This window comes from Dendrobates tinctorius, unplaced genomic scaffold (genome assembly GCF_039654945.1).
Source record: "Dendrobates tinctorius isolate UK_male_01 unplaced genomic scaffold, ASM3965494v1 ptg000149l, whole genome shotgun sequence".
Lineage (NCBI taxonomy): Eukaryota > Metazoa > Chordata > Amphibia > Anura > Dendrobatidae > Dendrobates > Dendrobates tinctorius.
Genome location: NW_027361816.1, coordinates 336,283 through 355,967, shown reverse-complemented (window position 1 = coordinate 355,967; position 19,685 = coordinate 336,283). Strand labels below are relative to the sequence as shown.

At 46.7% G+C, this 19,685-nt stretch overlaps 1 protein-coding gene across 3 annotated transcripts in view; it reads left to right on the top strand.

The window, feature by feature from the left end:
* The window catches only part of PCGF6 (polycomb group ring finger 6), a 52,029-nt gene extending 37,236 nt beyond the window's left edge, over window positions 1-14,793 (top strand). For all 3 annotated transcript variants that reach the window (XM_073546563.1, XM_073546562.1, XM_073546561.1), the window contains exons 9-10: window positions 2,139-2,225; window positions 12,937-14,793. In XM_073546563.1, coding sequence (XP_073402664.1) covers window positions 2,139-2,225; window positions 12,937-12,984 — 135 coding nt within the window. In that variant the 3' untranslated portion in view covers window positions 12,985-14,793. The remainder of the gene's footprint in view (window positions 1-2,138; window positions 2,226-12,936) is intronic.
* Window positions 14,794-19,685: the final 4,892 nt, after the last annotated feature.

The window sequence follows — 19,685 nt, the reverse complement described above, 5'->3', positions numbered from 1 at the left end:
TACTGAAATGTATTTAACACTTTGTACAAAAGCCTTTGTTGGTGATGACAGCATCAAGATGCCTCCTGTATGGGGAAACTAGTCACAGGCATTGCTCTGGTGTGATTTTGGCCCATTCTTCCACACAAACACTCTTCACATCCTGAAGGTCCCGTGGGCTCCTTCTATGAACTATGAGCTTTAGTTCCTTCCATACATTTTCTGCTGGATCCAGGTCCAGTGATTGTCTGGGCCATTTTAGCAGCTTTACTTTCTTTCTCTAAAACCAACTAAGGCCGGTTTCACATTTGCGCTTTATAGCGCAGCGACGGCCTGCACACGGCCGCCGCTAAGCCCCGCCCCCTCCCGGCTCCCTGCCCGCCCCTTCCGGTCATCGCCGCCTACTAGCGCACATGGACGCTTGTGATCTGCGCACCCTATCTTTAGCATAGGGTGCGAAGATCGTGCGCTGGCTGTGCACTAGCAGGATTTTGCCGTGCGCTGCGCACTTTTGAAGGTGCGCCGTGCGCGCCAAAATGCAACATGCTGCGTTCGGCGCACATGGCCGCACCTTCAAAAGTGCGCAGCACACGGCAAAATTCTGCTAGCGCACAGCCAGCGCACGATCTGCGCACCCTATGCTAAAGATAGGGTGCGCAGATCGCAAGCGTCCATGTGCGCTAGTAGGTGGCGATGACCGGAAGGGGCGGGCAGGGAGCCGGGAGGGGGCTTAGCGGCGGCCGTGCGCAGGCCGTCGCTGCGCTATAAAGCCCAAATTTGAAACCGGCCTAAGAGTGTCCTTGACTGTGTGTTTGGGATCATTTAGTAAAACGAAAAAAGTGGTTTGGTACCGTGTTAGCCAGTAGAAAAAAATATATATAAAGTGCTCTCAGTGAGAGAAACAAAATAGGAATCTTGTGGGTATGATACCTTTTAATGGCTAACAAATAATAGTGAATGTTGTTACAAAGCAAGCTTTCGGGACTGCTTATGTCCCTTCATCAGGCTGATATATCAGCCTGATGAAGGGACATAAGCAGTCCCGAAAGCTTGCTTTGTAACAACATTCACTATTATTTGTTAGCCATTAAAAGGTATCATACCCACAAGATTCCTATTTTCTTTCTCTCACTGAGAGCACTTTATATATATTTTGGGATCATTGTCTTGCTGAAATGTCCACCCTCATTTCATCTTCATCATCCTGGTAGATGACAGCAGATTTTTATCAAGAATGTCTCAGTACGTTTGTCCATTCATCCTTCCTTCAATTATATGCAGTTTGCCAGTGCCACATGCTGAAAAACAGCTCCACGCCATGATTTTCCCACCTCCAAACTTCACTGTTGGTATGGTGTTTTTGGGGTGATATGCAGTGCCTTTTGGCCTCCAAACATGGCATGTATTATGGTATCCAAAGAGTTCAGTTGTGGTCTCAGAAGACCAGACTATATTCTCACAATATTTTCCAGGCTTGTCTAAATATTGTTGAGCAAACTGTTAACGCTCTTCAAGAAGCTTTTTGTTCGGCATCGGAGTCTTGCGTGGTGAGCATGCATAGAGGCATGGAGGTTGAGACCCCCAATGTGCGGCATAACTACAGCATAATGTTATACTGGGAGGAAGGAGCTGCAGTCAGTTCTGCCTTTTCCCGTGATATCACATTTGCAATAATCCCTTGTCTTGCTATGCGGATCCTCCACACTTCCCTCTGTATGAATAATTGACATCACCATACTCAATGACGGCTGCCGTGATGAAATGTATTAAACATGAGTTCGAGCCTCTTATCCAGGGCACGGCCGTAATAGTCTGTATATGGGTGGAGCCAGACTGCCGTATTTTTCGTCCGAGAATCGCATGGTAAAACTCGCACTGGCTGTCGGCTCTCCTGATCTGAGCTTGACAGCTGCATAGTAATCCATCACGCTGTCATGCTCAGGTCAGGAGAGGTGCCGGCCAGTCCGTGCAGTGCGATGCGATTCTCGCATGGGTTATATGCCCTATGTCAGTCTGTACGGATCCCCTCCATCCAGCTACAGACCGCAGCACATCACGCCTCCTCCACCTCTAGTCGACACCAATGTTGATTTACCACTATTTGGTTGGTGTGTGACCATCTATGGGTTCAACTTTTTGGTTTTTTTGATTGTTGACAGGTGGATATTATATGTGCGGATCACCTCCTGGAGCATTACCAGACATTAAGGGAAATTCGTGCTGAAATTGGAAAAAGCGCTCTCCAGGTATAGTATAATCTATATTGTGCATCCAGCACCAAGGAATCATTTTACCACCGCCAGGCTTCACTCATTCACATATAGTTCCTTTGGAGGAATAGAAATAGTAATAAAGAACTTCTAATAGTACTTACTTTTTAACCAGAGTTTCAAAATGGTCGTGTTTTTTTTCCTGTGGATTAAAGGGGTTGTCCAGGACTTGGCCCATGAATATCGGATCAGGGACGTCCGATACTGATCAATCAGGTTGGAGTTGGGTCAGCACAGCTCCATACACTGTGTAGTGGTCGTTCCTGGTACTTCAACTCAGCTCCTATTTGCTTGAATAAAAGCTAAGCTGCAGTACCCAGGAATGACCACTGCTTTGTGTATGGCACTGTGCTGTTCTGACTTTTGTACCCTGTCTACATCTGCTGATCATTGGAGGGGCTGGGCGTCAGACCCCGCCCATCTCATATCAATGCTCTAAGATAGGTCATCAAACTCTAGAGAATTCACACTAATAATTTATCATTTAGAATTTCTTGAATATTATGAGGTGGGTAGATGGGTGCAGCGTGAGTGGAAATGTCCTTTTTTTTTTTCTATTGTTCCATTGAAACATTGTGAATAATGTCCAGTGCACATTCACCAGCCATCTCCGTTCTCCCTGTAAATCATGTTGCTGCAGTGAGCTGAGGAGCGAGACGTTCATTATAGCTGACAGTTTTAGTGCAGACATGGGCTTTCCTGGCTCATAACTTCTATGTAATTGCTCAGTACAGTTAATTGTTATTTTACTGGTTAGATTTTCACTGTCTGATGAATTTCCAGTGTTAACCATAAAAATGTTATTTGTGCTGATTTTATGTGTTATAAGCACAGCAGATTGATGGCAAGTAGCCACATCCACGTACATAATACTGCGGCTCCATAACTCAATGGATAAAAGATGTACAGAAACTCTAATAAAAATGTCACCTGTTCTACCAGTGCTCTGTATAACTGGCTGGGCCAGCTAGCAGCAGGTTTACTAGTCCTCTGGTGATGATCTCCTGCAGCTTAAGAGTGATTTTATAAAAATAAATTACAGCAAGCAGCTCAGTAAGAGACAAATCACTGGACTCAGGGTCTCTGCACCTACATCATGCTAGTCTCAGATTGGGCAGAAAAACCTGATGACAATCTCTTTAATCCATGTGTGGAGAACCTTTTTTCTGCCAAGGTCACCATCATTCTGGGACCAATTATTTGATGGCTAGAGCTGCTTCTCTTTGGTTCTCTGGGATATTAGATGCTACAGATATTGTTGGTAATCTCAACTGCTATTCCAGGTTTGTGCTGGTCTGGAGTCAGCTCTTTGTAATCAGTTTTGTAAAGAACTTGCAGCAGTAAGTCGTATAGAACACAGAAGTATATTACTCTCCAGGTCTCCTCAAAGTGGGAAATTCACATCTGCTCACGTATCCTAGAACTCGGACACTGGGAGGTCTGCTGTATACATCACAAAAAATACACTGAGACTTCTGTATACATAGCATAGTAGACAAGGAGACTACCATATACATCACATAGGATACACTGAGACTGCTGACCTCCAGCAGGCAACTATCATCCATGTGACTAATCAAACTTTCAAAAACAGGCTCCATGAGGGTGGTATGAGGGCCCGATGTCCACAAGTGGATGTTGTGCTTACAGCCCAACACTGTACAGGGTGATTTGAATTTTCCAGAGAACATGAAGATTGTCAGATTCGACATTGGTGTCCTGTGCTCTTCACAGATGAGAGCAGGTTCACACTGAACACATGTGACAGATGTGACAGAGCCTGTAGACGACGTTGAGAGCGATCTCCTGCCTGCAACATCCTCCATCATGACCAGCTTGGCAGTGGGTTAGTAATGGTGTGGGGAGGCATTTCTTCAGAGGGCCGCACAGCCCTCCATGTGCTAGCCAGAGGTACCCTGACCATTGGGTACTGGGAAGAGATCCTCACTCAATGTGAGACCATATGCAGGTGCACTGGGCCCTGGGTTCCTTTTGATGCATGACAATGCTAGGCCTCATGTGGCTGAAGTGTGTCAGCAGCTCCTGCATGATGAAGGCATTGTTGCTTTGGACTGGCCTGCCCGTTCCCCAAACCTGAATCCAATCAAGAACATCTGGGACATCATGTCTCGTTCTATCCACCAATGCCATTTTGCACCACAGACTGTCCAGGAGTTGATTGATGTTTTAATCCAAGTTCTAGGAGGAGATCTCTCAGGAGAACCTCTGCCGCCTCATCAGGTGCATGCCTAGGCGTTGTAGGGAGGTCATACAGGCACAAGGAGGCCACACACTACTGAGCATCATTTCTTTGTCTTGAGGTATTTCCACTGATGTTAGATCAGCCTGTAATTTGATTTTCCACTTTGATTTTGAGTATCATTCCTAATCCACACCCCCATGGGATATAAATTTTTATTTGCATTGCTTTCCACTATGCAATGAATAAAGATTTGCAACTGGAATATTTAATTCAGTGATATCTAGGATGTGGCATTTTGGTGTTCCCTTTATCTTTTTGAGCAGTGTACATCACATCGTAGTCACTGGGGATGGAACATATATCACAGGGCAGACACTGGGGCTGTAGCATATACATCACAGGAGATGCTGAGGGTGCAGCATATACATCTGAGGGGATGCTGAACCTGCAACATATACATCACAGGGGACACTGGACCTCCAGCATATACATCCCATGGGATGCCATGGCAGGAACATATACATCACATACAAGACGCTGGGGCAGGAGCATATGCATCATATAGGAGATGTCGGGGCAGGAGGATATACACCACATAGGAAATGCCAAAGCAGTAGCATATACATCACATAGAAGACGACGGGGCAGGAGCATATACCGTACATCACACAGGAAACACTGGGGTAGGAGCATATACAACACATAGACGCCAGGGGCAGGAGTATATAAATAACATAGGAGATGCCAGGGCAGGAGCATATTCATCACATAGGAGACACAGGGGCAGGAGCATATACATCACATAGGAGATGATGGGGCAGGAGCATGTACATTACAGGAGACACAGGGACTGCTGTCATAGCGTTCAGTAGTGAATTCTGCTTGTGCATGCTCACAGTGAAAGAAGGAGTTGGAGCACTGTGGTCCCCATCCCTCCTTTAGCCGTGCTATATTAAGAAGGCCAGTCATACATCTTTAAGTTAATTTCTAAAGAGTTTGTCCAGTGCCATTCTCACATTGAGAGGTGAGCATGCCAACGGGGGTCAAATCTGCACCTACCTACCAATTTATACATGCGTGTCAATAGTATATGTATAGGTGTAAAGTCCTCAGCACTACTGATCTAATGAGGAAGCAAGCGAGATCAAACACTAAGGTCAAACCTTAATGACGCCATACGACGGAGACTTGCATCTTCTTCATAAAACATGAGATCATGAACATTGGTCTTTCTCGTTTTTGAATGCACATTTAGTAGGGGCCATTTGTTAACTGGGTAACCTAGATTTGTATGGGATTATTACTGTGTATTGCATCGGGGGATTACACACTTGGCAATGCTAGTTTAATAGTTTTCTCTGCAGTTCCCTAGAAGAAATGTCATGGAGGATTCTCTGTAGACATAGTATTCTTTTTAGGCACAATTCAGACGTCCTTGTATCATGGGCCAAATACGGACAGCGACTTTAGTACTGACCGCGGATCTCCTGATTGTAGCGCAAAAGCATTGTATGCCTCTATATGCAGTCCCAAACCGTTCGACACCGACATCTGAACTATGCCTTATACAGGCATGTGATGCTTCGTTCTCCAGCTTTCGCCAGTGCGTAACATTATATTTTTCTCTTTCCCCCATGACGGCACCATGGAGAGAGAGGGATCCGCCCTCAGGGACAGGAAACCTACGGATGAAAAAGGCGGTACCTCTCTCCCACATCAGTTGGGCGAATCCCTGGGTTCTACCAGAAACTCCAGACCTGCTATCCCAGGGACTAGTGTATCACCCCCACATAAAAAACTTACACGTGACAGCTTGGCTTTTGAGAGGGAGCTCCTAAGTAACAAGGGCTTCTTGTCAAACTTGGTAACCATGCTACTACAAAGCAGAAAGTCAGTAACCACTAAAGCATATGGCAAAGTGTGGAAAAAATTCATGTCAGTGTCAGACTCCGACCCAACGGGCGAAATCCCTATAGAAAAGATTCTGGAATTTCTACAGAGGGGGTTGGATAAGGGGTTAGCTACCAGCACCTTAAAAGTACAGGTGGCGGCCTTGGGAGCTTTGTATAACCATTACCTAGCCAAAAATAGATGGGTTATGAGATTCATTAGAGCCTCAAGTAGATCCAGGCCGATCCCCCTACGCACCCCCCCCCCCCCGGGATCTAAACCTAGTGCTAAACGCACTAGCCAAATCTCCCTTCGAACCCCTAGCGGAGGCTCCCTTAAAAATATGGTCCCTTAAGACCTCCCTCCTCGTAGCCTTAACTTCTGCCGGCTGTATTAGTGATATACAAGCTCTGACTGCCCACTCGCCCTTCACGCAAGTTTTGGATGATAGGGTAATTCTTAGAACCGACCCAGCATATCTCCCCCAAGGTGTCTTCACAGTTTCATAGGACCCAGGAAATCTCCCTACCCTCCTTCTGTCCCAATCCCAAAAACAAAACAGAAGAGGTATTACACACTTTAGATGTAAAAAGATGCCTGGTCCAATATTTGACAACCACGAGGGAGTTTAGGAATGATAGGGCTCTGTTTGTCTGTTTTCAGGGTCCTCGGAAGGGTCAAAAAGCATCGAAGGCCACACTGGCGAGGTGGCTAAGAGAGGCCATCACCCTATCCTACTCCTCTTGCGGGGTTGCCATTCCGGAGGACATAAGGGCCCACTCAACCAGGGCAGTGGTATCATCCTGGGCGGAGAAAGCCGGCGCTTCAATAGACCAGATATGTAGAGCGGCCACTTGGTCTTCCCCCTCTACATTTTTCAAACATTACCGTCTAGACTTAACCTCCTCTTCAGATCTCACCTTTGGGAAAAGGGTTCTGGAGGCGGTGGTACCTCCCTAGATGTACAATCTTTGTAATTCTCTCCGTGGGGCCGTCATGGGGGAAAGAGAAAATCGTAGTTACTTACCGATAACGGTATTTCTCTGATCCCATGACGGCACCTGTACATCCCCTCCCTTTCACACACACAGGTGTGCACATTAGAGTGAGTTAGTTAGCTGTAGTACTTAGCCACACGGTGCCTCTATTAAGCTTAATTTCATTAATTTGATTAATTTTGGATTTTTATAACCATTAGAGTTGCAGCTGAAATGTGTGTAATGCTCTGTAAACCAACTGATGTAGGAGAGAGGTACCGCCTTTTTCATCTGTAGGTTTCCTGTCCCTGAGGGCGGATCCCTCTCTCTCCGTGGTGCCGTCATGGGATCAGAGAAATACCGTTATCGGTTAGTAACTCCGATTTTTCTGTACTTTACGTAATTACTGTACAGGATATAACTGTTATGACTTTTTTACTATACAATTCTCTAATCAGCAAGAATAGATTGTGCCAAGCTGTAGAGCTCCAAGGTCAGTGCCAGTGATGATTTCTAATTTTATATTTTTCCTATACACCATTAATAGGATAAAAGAAATTAATTATAGGATGCGCTCAGTGGAAACTTTGTAGCTACAGTTATATTGCTTCGGTGGAGGAATATTTTATAATGTGCCAATATAACAATCTGGAATCGCAGTCGGGAAGGTGACCTTTGTATGGAAAGAATTCACAATCCAGGCAGGGCTCTGGCCTTTTCAAAGGACTACACTGCACATTCCCACTCCATATAACTGAAGAAAGAAGCATTCTCCTAACATACATGTACCTGCCTGGCCATTTTAATGTATAACTTGTTGTGGGTGGACAGCACGTGCCATAATTTTCACTTTTCTAGCAAAATAGTGTGGAGTCCTCAAACCATCGTTGTAGCTGACATAAGACTGCGGCATCCACTTACTGTCCACAGCGTGTCATCCATACTGATATTAGAGCTGCGGTTCATTCCTGAGAAATTGGCGTTTTAATTGATATGCAAAGGAGGCTGTAGATAAGAAGCCTCTGTCACTCCAGCTCTATCCCGCCAGCCATTGCTGCCGCCTCCTCCTTGACTGACAACCTCTACATTGTGTAACTTCAGGTAAATGATTAATCAGTCAAGCAGGAGGAGGCAGCATAGAGCTGGAGAGTCAGAGGCTTCAGCTCTACCATAGCTCTTGAGACTCATGTGCATATCAATTCAAATGCTGATTTCTCAGGAATAGACTGGCCATGTAATGGTGTTGCTGGACTTGTCTTTGAAAGAGAGAGAACAGTAGAGATTACATCATTTACTAACCATGGAATGCGGGCAGCCACTTCCTGCTTGACAGAAAGTCTCTCTGCTGTATGACTTCAGGCAAAGGAGTCATCAGTCAAACAGGAGTATGAGGGAAATAGAGCTGGAGTGACAGAGGCTTTGGATCTACAGTGCCTTACGAAAGTATTCGGCCCCCTGGAACTTTTCAACCTTTTCCCACATATCATGCTTCAAACCTAAAGATACCAAATGTAAATTTTTGGTGAAGAATCAACAACAAGTGGGACACAATTGTAAAGTTGAACGAAATTTATTGATTATTTTAAATTTTTGTGGAAATTCAGAAACTGAAAAGTGGGGTGTGCAATGTTATTCGGCCCCTTTACTTTCAGTGCAGCAAACTCACTCCAATAGTTCTTTGTGGATCTCTGAATGATCCAATGTTGTCCTAAATGACTAATGATGATAAATATAATCCGTCTGTGTGTATTCAAGTCTCGTATAAATGCACCTGCTCTGTGATAGTCTCAGGGTTCTGTTTGATACACAGAGAGCATCATGAAGACCAAGGAACACAACAGGCAGGTCCGTGATACTGTTGTGGAGAAGTTTAAAGCCGTATTTAAATACAAAATGATTTCCAAAACTTTAAACATCACAAGGAGCACTGTGCAAGCGATCATATTGAAATGGAAGGAGTATCATACCACTGCAAATCTACCAAGACCCGGCTGTCCCTCTAAACTTTCATCTCAAACAAGGAGAAGACTGATCAGAGATACAGCAAAGAGGCCCATGATCACTCTGGATGAACTGCAGAGATCTACAGCTGAGGTGGGACAGTCTGTCCATAGGACAACAATCAGTCGTACACTGCACAAATCTGACCTTTATGGAAGAGTGGCAAGAAGAAAGCCATTTCTCAAATATATCCATAAAAAGTGTTGTTTAAAGTTTGCAACAAGCCACCTGGGAGACACACCAAATGTGGAAGAAGGTGCTCTTGTCAGATGAAACCAAAATCAAACTTTTTGGCAACAATGCCAAACGATATGTTTGGCATAAAGGCAACACAGATCATCACCCTGAACACACCATCCCCACTGTCAAACATGGTGGTGGCAGCATCATGGTTTGGGCCTGCTTTTCTTCAGCAGGGACAGGGAAGATGGGTAAAATTGATGGGAAGATTGATGGAGCCAAATACACGACCATTCTTGAAGAAAACGTTTTGGATACCTGAGACTGGGACGGAGATTTGTCTTCAACAAGACAATGACCCCAACATAAAGCAAAATCTACAATGGAATGGTTCAAAAATAAACGTATCCAGGTGTTAGAATGGCCAAGTCAAAGTCCAGACCTGAATCCAATCGAGAATCTGTGGAAAGAGCTGAAAACTGCTGTTCACAAACGATCTCCATCCAACCTCACTGAGCTTGAGCTGATTGCCAAGAAAGAATGGGCAAGAATTTCAGTCTCTCAATGTACAAAACTGATAGAGACATACCCCAAGCGACTTGCAGCTGTAATCGCAGCAAAAGGTGGCGCAACAAAGTATTAAGTTAAAGGGGCCGAATAATATTGCACTCCCCACTTTTCAGTTTTTGAATTTCCACAAGAATTTAAAATAACCAATAAATTTCGTTCAACTTCACAATTGTGTCTCACTTGTTGGTAATTCTTCACCAAAAATTTACATTTGGTATCTTTATGTTTGAAGCATGATATGCAGGAAAAGGTTGAGAACTTTCAGGGGGCCGAATACTTTCACAAGGCACTGTACAATTGGTCCCTCAGCCTCATATCCATATCAAATAAAAGCTGATTTCTCCGTAATGGAGGAACGGACTGACCATGTAAAGGTATTGCTTGACTTGGCTTAGAAAGCACTGCATGCAAACAAAAATAGTTTGGTGTGTGAAATCCATTCGGTAGATACCGTATCCAAAATATTGCATCCTACTAGCTTTTGTATACAGTCCCTATCAGATGTGTGTGTCTCCATAGACTACAAAAGGACCTGTATGTATTGTGATCCTATAATTTCGTGTTGCTCAATAGAAAAGGGGGCAGATAAAAATGTAGGGCGTAACACACGGCTGCAGCCAGAATATTGCACATTGTCATGTTTGTGCACTGATGCTTTAAATCCAAACAGGGTGTTTGTGCACTGAAATCCTTGACTGGCTGGGGAGACATGATGCCAGCTGGCAGACAGCCTGGCGGCCAGTGAGCAATTAGCGCAGGTGCCCAGGGACGGCATAAGAGAAGCTGGTTAATAAGTTCCTATCTTTCTGTGTTATGAATGAGTCACCGAAGGAGGAAAAAACAAAAATACAAGCTAAGTCCAGAAAACCGGAGAGGTTGGTAGCTATCGGATTGCAGACCCCTGATCCTATCCACAACAACTAACAGTAGCCGTGGGGGGTTCCTACGATGCCCTAGACCCCTCGATCACAGCCGGAGAACTAAATAGGCATAAAGAAAGAAAGGGGAAATCTAAACTGCCCCAGAGCAGACCCCAAAGCAATAGGCAGCACCCAACATATAATGACGGTGAAGCAAGATGAAAACACTAACACAGATAGAAAGATAGGTTGAGCAAACGATGGGGCCCAAGCTAACTAAAAAGGACAGGATAGAAAAGCTGCTGTCTGCAATCCGTAAAAAACCGTACCAAAAAATGTCCCAACCGTCTGATAGGAAAAACAGGCCCTGAAGTCGCTAGGATTTCAAAAAGACTATATCAGCACTCAAGTAAATTCTGAAGACAGAGCAAAGCGAAAAACTGATCAGAGACAAAAATGGAACTCAGCACACCCCCGACCGGGGATGGCTGAACTCCAAAAAAACAAGGTAAACAAAACAAAACTAATAAGTTCAATAGCAGAGCAAAAACTTATCTTTGGGAAGCAGGAATCAGACTGGTCTCCAAGAATCCAGCAGAGAAATCACCAGCGAATCAGAAGGGCATCGGCTGCCTTATATCCAGTCAGAAGTTCCTGTTACCCAGTCATCATCTACCAGATCAGGTGTTTGGTAATCGGCCTCACTACCTTCCTTCACCAGAAGAGGGAGTTCATCAGACATTGACGGTGAAGGTGAAAATGAACTCACAACATTTCTGGTATTTTAACAGGGGTGTCTTTACCTCCATGCTGGCTCATAGGCACCTGACAATAAAGATAAACACAATGTAACACGATTAGAGATGGGCGATCCCAAACATTAAAGTTTGGGGTCCGTTCCGAACACCTACTGTTCGAGCACGCACAGACTTCACCAGGAAGTTTGTGTTACTGTTCGGCACCCCAAACACGGTGTTTTTCACGCTGTCATCTGCATGACAGCATGAGAAAGTACAGTGGCTCTGATCGGCGGTAACATCATTACCACTGGTCAGAGAGCTGCAGCTGTGACCAGAGGTAAAAAGTATACCTTTGATCACAAGCTTCGGCTGATGGGACTACAAGTCCCATCAACCTACGCCTGCTACCGCTAATAACAGCAAGAGCAGGTGGCAGCTGATGGGAGTATTCATCAGCCTGTGCTATAAATAATTTAAAAAAAAATGGCGTGGGTTCCCCTGTATTTTTGATAACCAGCCAGGCAAAACTGATAGCTACGGGCTGCAACCCTCAGCTGTCAGAGCTGGTTATCAAAAATAGTGAGGTTCCCAGGCATTTTTTTTTTAAATTATTTAAATACTTTAAACCAGTCTTGCTAAAGTTGACAGGTGGGGGCTGGTGTGCTCAGTCTGGTAAGAGGACATGGATATTGTACCCCGCCTGCCTAAAAATGGCAGCCCACAGCCGCCCCATTCATAGCGCAGGCGCCGGCAGATGAATACTCGTATCAGCCGCTGCCTGCTCTCACCATTATTAGTGGCAGCAGACACCTGTGTTTAGACTTTTTACCTCTGATCCATCTGCCGTCTCACACTGTCATCTGACAGCGTGGGAGCCTCGTCTCTCTGACCGGCGGGATTAATCTTACCAACGATTACAGGCAGTGTTTACCACGCTGTCATGCACACGACACAGTGGCAAACACTGGATTTTCGGGCCCCCTATTCATGTGAATGGGGTTCGAGTTTGGGTACTGTTCTGGTACCGGAAAAAAACTTTTTTCTAACTGTTCATTCAGACCCGAACATCCAGTGGTTCGCACATCACCAAACGCAATTGGAAATGGAAATCTTGTAGTAAATTTCCTTGTGTTTTGCATTGCCTCGCGTCCTTTCCTTGCTTCTGTGCTCCCTTGGTGCCTGGTATCTAGTTACTTGACGCCACTTATGTAAGACCAATATGTCCTATTCTAAACTGTATCCTTGTTCTGCATTGTTTGATTTCAGGATGGATTACTCGTCCTTCACTTTGGCCTGGGTCTGTCTCCAATATAATTGACTTGAGAGGATGTTCTGCAATTTTTCTCCACGCGGCTCAGACGATGTGAAGACTGCACTTATGAAGACAGACGTTGGTCTTGTTTCTCTCTTGTGGAGATCTGTGATGAGCACTCTGGAAGTGCTACTGCGGGTTTATCTGTCGTCAGTGTCACACGCATCAGTGCTTATTAGTATTGCATATTTCTCCTATATCACTGAGCTTGGTATGAGTAGTGATCGTCTCCAGCTTGCTGGGAGTTGTAGTTAACAAGCTGCTAATTGCAAACCACTGATGTAAATTTGCACTGGTAAGTCTTTGTAAAAAAACAAATAATGATTTTCTGCATAGTTTTACCTAATGCCTTAGTTATCAATGCATCAGTTTAACGGAAACTCTAAATTATGTTGTTAATGTGAAAGTCCAGGTAAATGTGAACGAGTAGGGCTGTGTGCACACAAAGGCTTCTGGAGTGGATACTCTACAAAATCCTTCTCAAAAACTCCTCCAATTTACACTTTTTGATTTTTTTTGGGGGTGAGTGGGGTTGAAGAGTGTTTTTGAAACTTCTTTGGTCAGTGCCTACATTCAAAACCGTTTCCAATCATAATACAGCATAGGGCTCTTCAGGAAGAAAAAAACTTTTCCAAAATTCATGAAAACTGCTTCGGGAAATATGTTTCCTGAATATGTTTTATGCTCGAAAAACTCATGATTTTTGACCGCCTCAACAAAAAAATCAGTTGTTCATTGGTGCTCTTTGTTGGGCTGGGATCACACATACAGTTTTTGCTGCAATTTTTTTTTTTTTTTTACTCAAAACCAGGAATAGATATAAGGCTACATTGACACTTCCATTTTCATTTTTTTACATTTATAAAAAATCTATTTTTTCATATTTTTATTATTCCGTGTGACAACCGGTTTGGATCAGTTTTTAAAAACTGAAGTAGACAGACAAGCTGAATTTTTTTTTTTTTTTTTTGATTCATTGACTCTTCGCAATGGATTAGTGAAAAATAGATGAAACATGGATGGAAAATAGAAGTACAAAGTGTGTCTTCTGCTTTTCATCTGTTTTTAATGGATCCCCATAAACTTTAATAGCGGAGTCTGATTCACAAAACGGATGAGAGTAGGACACAGCACAGTCATTCTTACATTCTCGGGCATTTTGTTCCTATATTTGGGGTAGATTAGAGGCAGAGTACCAAAAATCCTCTTAGGCTACTTTCACACATCAGTTTTTTGCCGTCAGGCAGGATCCGGCTATTTTTAGAAAAAACGGATCCGGCATAAATTTTGGAGAACTGTAGAAACGGATCCGTTTTTCTGCTGGATCCGTCTAGCAGGTTATATCTGTTTCCTGGGGGCTGGCCAATTGGATCTGAGCATGCGCAGACTTAAAAAAACGGATCCGGTGGCTGGATCCGGCGCATTCCAGCGCCCATAGACTTTCATTGTAGCAAAAAGCCGGAAGCGTCGGATCCGGCGCTTCCGGCTTTTTCGCCGGAGACAAAAAACGTTACAGTAGCCGTTTTTTCCAGACGCCGGAATGAGACAAGTAGCCGGATCCGGCAAAAAACGGATGAGACGCAATGCCATCCGGCGCTAATGCAAGTCAATGGGGAAAAAAACATTTTGCCGGATCCGGTTTTACAAAAAAAAGCCGGATCGCGCCTGATGGCAAAAAACTGATGTGTGAAAGAGGCCTTAAACAGGCAGAAATAAATTCACAACTGCAGATTATTTCGTACTAGTGGACATGAATTTCCATAGGTGTTTTTCCTGTATATACTTGTAATAAAAACTGTTGCAACATAAAAGTATGAGACGTCTAATTAATTTATTGTTTATAAAATGCAGATTGTTAATAAAAGGTTTTTCCCAACCGAGTAATGACACAGTAGCACTTAACTGCAGTACTATAAGTCGGTAGGTTTAACACAGTCCTAGACTTAAGGCCCTGGCCAAATAGTGAGTTGATCCTTCAACAACACCGTCCTTTTTAACCTTGACACAACATGCCATGTCTGCATGTATTGAGCATGCTCAGGAGCTGAGCCTGCACCATACCTGGCAGATGCAAGTTGTGATACACAGCCAACATCTGCCTGTAACAGCAGAAACAAGAACTCGCTTGATTCGCTGCTGACCCAATTTTTCCTCTTATTTTATTCTTACTGCTCCCCTGAGTAATTCATTTTCTCCTACGCCTCATTGGGGGACACCGAGACCGTGGGTGTTATGCTTTCCTGCCACTAGGAGGACACTAAATAAACTAGAAAAAGTTAACTCCTCCCCTGCAGCATACACCCTCTCGCTGGACGAGATCTCATCAGTTCTTGCTTAGTGTCTGTAGGAGGCACTTGGGTCTGGTTTCAGACCCCATTGTTTTTATTTTATTTTTGGAATTTTTCTGTAAATTTTTATTTCTCGTTCGCCTTATTGGGGGACACAGAGACCATGGGTGTATGCTGCTGCCACTAGGAGGCTGACACTATGCACAAAAAAAGGTTAGCTCCTCCTCCGCAGTGTACACCCCACCGAGCGGCAAGGAATTCCTCAGTTTAGCTTAGTGTCAGTAGGAGGTGGACACGGGTCTTTCATTAGACCCATATCTACCTCAGTGTGCGTCGTTTTCTTTTCAGGTTTTGCGGAGGGATACAGAGTGAAGAGTCACATCTGTAGTCCCACAAAGAGACTATGAGTACGGCGTGTACTGCCACCCCGTATCCTCATAGGTCTCCGCGGAAGGACCAAGAGCCTGAACACGGACGCGTGTCAGGCGATCCAACTGGTCCCCGTCCCCCGTCTCCCACCCACTCGCCCACCAGAGCCTGTCGGTCCGGAAGAGACGCGGACATCCTTCGGCTGGATGATAGAGGTACCTCTCTCTCCACAGGTACCAGAAGACACTGAACAGCGGCAGGACTAGAGGGTAAGTATAGGATGGAAGGTAGCTTTTCTGGCCCTGAGCCCTCAGCAGCCTCTTCCTTTCCCTGAATTCCCCGGCTGCACTTATCTCAGTGCTTTTCAGCAGCCGGGCTGCAGTCAGGCCTCCATCATCCTCCCCGGCTGCACTTCAGCGATGGTTAGCAGCCGGGCTAGTCATGGCTCCATTGAGGAGCGATCGCCGTGGCACTGCGGCACTGTCTCCGCGCTGCCCCGCGCTTCACGGCGGCCGCCGCATCTACTACAGGCCCCGGCTTCAGTTTGGGCCTACTTCGGCGTCGCGGCCACGCCCCCCGCCTTCTTCCTCAGACCGGCTTCTCTCCGCCCGTTCTAAGCCCGCCCACCGCTCTCTTCCTCGGGCTCTGCGCTCCAGGGGCGGTGTTCAGCCCCCCAGACTGCCTATAGGCAGCGGGCGGCGCCATCTTCCTCCTTACTGCGGTCAGCCCGCCCCTTCCTTCTCCCTGTCTGCTCAAGGAAGCGCGCGCTTTTCTACCCGGCTTTTCTCAGGCGGCCGCCATTTTTTCTGCCTGTCAGCCGGACTCCGTCTTCTTCCCCAACGAGAGCTCCGCAGATCCAAACGAGTGGTGCAGTATTGGGGGACTCAGCAACCGTTTGCTGGAAGCATCTACAGGACACTGGACCGTGAGTAGGCTCTGCTCTGCAGACTGACACCCTCCTCTGCCTCCTGTCCCCCAACTTTCCGGCACTACCTCAGGTTTCACTATGTCTAACTCCAAATCTGACCGTAACCGCCCTGCGGCTCCCTCCTGCACTCTAGTCAAGTTCTTTGCATGCTCTTCTTGCAATCGCAAACTTCCCTCAGGTCAGTTCACTTCCCTATGCCTGGACTGTAGCAATCCAATTCAACCTGACGCCGCCCAGGAGCCATCTAGGTCCCCAGGTGAGAGTGAACCCCCCATGCCCGGCTGGGCTACATCTCTTTCACAGTCATTGGCAGACCTCACCAGGGTGTCTCAGTCCCTAGTCGCCGTTCTGAATAAGTTGCCCCTGGACACCTCTACAGGGTCCAGCAGGCCTCAAGAGGTTCCATCTGAGTCGGCCAGCGTTAGTCGCAAAAGACCCAGGCAGGATCTCCAGCCGGAATCCTCTCCTCGCCCCATGTCACCACATAGTCCTTCTCGTCAGCCTCCCTCCCGGGCCTCCTCTCCTGAGTCAGGTGAGTCGCTCTCGGACAGGTCATCTGAGGGGATCTTAAAGCTGGATTCGGACCAGGATGCGAACATGAGGGTTACTGTACAGAACCTCATTGCAGCGATCCATCATACCTTCGACATTGCGGACTCCCCTGCGAAATCCTCAGATCAGGAGGTTTCGTTCAGACGGGAGGAAACACCCTCCAGGGTATTCCATCTGCATTCCGAGTTTGGAAAGATTTTTACCAGGGAAAGAGAAGATCCGACCAGACGCTTTCAAAGAGGAAAGCGTCTCGGTGTTCTGTACCCGTTTGCTAAAGAGCTCACGGACAACTGGTCTGCCTCTCCCTCGGTCGATCCGCCCGTGTCCAGGCTTTCTAATAACACGGTTCTCCCGCTTTCAGGCGTGGCGTCTCTAAAGGATTCTAATGATAGGATTATAGAATCCCTAGCGAAGTCTGCCTTCGAAGCGGCTTCGACGGCGGTATGCCCAATCTTTGCTTCATCCTGGGCAGCAAAGGCCATAGCTACTTGGGCAGAGGATCTTCGTCAGGGCATCCTAGAGAAAGCACAACCAGATCGATTGGCCGATCTCGCCAATCAGATTTCCCATGCGGGGGGATTATCTGCTTTCTGCTTCTTTGGATGCGGCATCCTGCGCAGTTCAGGCGTCAAGCAACGTAGTGGCAATCCGACGTACAATTTGGCTCAAGGCCTGGCAGGCGGACTTGTCTTCTAAAAAGTCTCTTACTAATCTGCCTTTTCAGGGAGTGCGCCTTTTTGGTTCCCAATTAGACCAGATTATTAAGGACGCCACCGGAGGCACGAGTTCTCTCCTGCCTCAGTCCAAGCCTCGCAGACCTCCACTAAGGCGTCAGTTTCGACCCTTTCGGGCTTACCGCCGTTTCAATACGGCGGAGACCTCCAACCAACAAAGACTGCAGGCACGCCAAGATAGGAAGAAAGTTTCCTTCAGACCCACTCCCTCCTGGCGCTCCCACTCTTCGCAGAGCAGACCATCCAGACCCAGATCTGGACGGTCCACATCAGCATGACTATCCTCGGACTCCCGAGGGTCCCTTCCAATTGGGAGGTCGACTCCTGTTCTTCAAGGACGTCTGGCTGGCCTCAGTGGAGGACGCTTGGGTCAGGGAGGTTGTATCGTCAGGATACAAGATAGAGTTCGTCTCTCTTCCACTGGATCGTTTCTTCGAGTCCCGTCCTCCAAAAGATCCAGCTTTGATCCCGGGGTTCTTTACGGCCATCGACTCTCTCCTCAGTGCCGGGGTGATTGTGCCCGTTCCCGAAGCGGAGCGGTTTACAGGGTTTTATTCAAACCTATTTGTCGTGCCGAAAAAAGACGGGGCGGTCCGACCCATCTTGGATCTCAAGCTGCTCAAGTTCGTTCGGTAATCGCTTCCATGGAGGAGCAGGAATTCATGTGTTCAATAGACATCCAAGATGCCTATCTACATGTTCCCATATTCTCCGGACATCAGAAGATCCTGCGTTTTGCGGTTCGCCAGGAACATTACCAGTTCGTCGCGCTGCCCTTCGGTCTCGCCACCGCTCCCAGAGTCTTCACGAAGATCGTGGCTGCGTTGATGGCCTTGTTGAGGATCAGAGGTCTCGTTCTTTTTCCGTACCTCGACGATATTCTGTTCAAAGCTCCCTCTTTCCAACAGGCACGCCTAAGTTTGACGATCGTCCTAGACACTCTTTCCAATTTCGGGTGGATCGTCAACAGGAAAAAGTCCTGTCTGGTTCCTACTCAACGTTTCTGGGCCTCCTGTTCGACACTCGTCGGTCAAGGGTCTTTCTCCCTCAAGAGAAGATTCTCTCCCTGCGGCAGGATGTACAATCACTGCAGACCACATGATTTCCGTCCCTCCGAACAACCATGAGGGTCCTGGGAAAGATGGTGGCGGCGATAGAGGCAGTTCCCTTTGCCCAATTTCACGCCAGACCTCTCCAACACGCCATTCTGTCGAGGTGGAATAGGTCGGCTCTGTCCCTGGATCGCCCTGTTCGTCTTTCAGGCCGGATCAAGCGGTCACTCAACTGGTGGTTGATGTCACCTCTCATCCTCTTGGGGAGGTCTTTTCTTCCCATTCACTGGCAGATTGTAACAACGGATGCCAGCCTCCTCGGCTGGGGTGCAGTATTCCGCAATCACACTGTTCAGGGCCGTTGGTTGACTCAGGAATCTGCTCTGTCGATCAACATCCTAGAGATACGAGCGATCCATCTGGCTCTCATCCACTGGGAGAGGCTCCTCAGGGGCCTGTCTGTCCGGATTCAGACTGACAATGCCACAGCGGTGGCATATGTCAACCGCCAAGGAGGGACACGGAGTGTCTCAGCCCTGGCAGAAGTGTCCAAGATCCTTCGGTGGGCAGTGATTTCGGTACCGACAATCTCCGCGGTACACATTCCCGACGTAGACAACAGGGCCGCCGATTTTCTCAGCCGCGAGGGTCTCGCGGCAGGAGAGTGGTCCCTACATCCGGTGGTATTTCTTCAGCTCTGCCGTCGTTGGGGAACCCCGGACGTAGATCTGCTAGCTTCTCACCTCAACAGGAAAGTCCCACAGTTTGTATCCAGGGCTC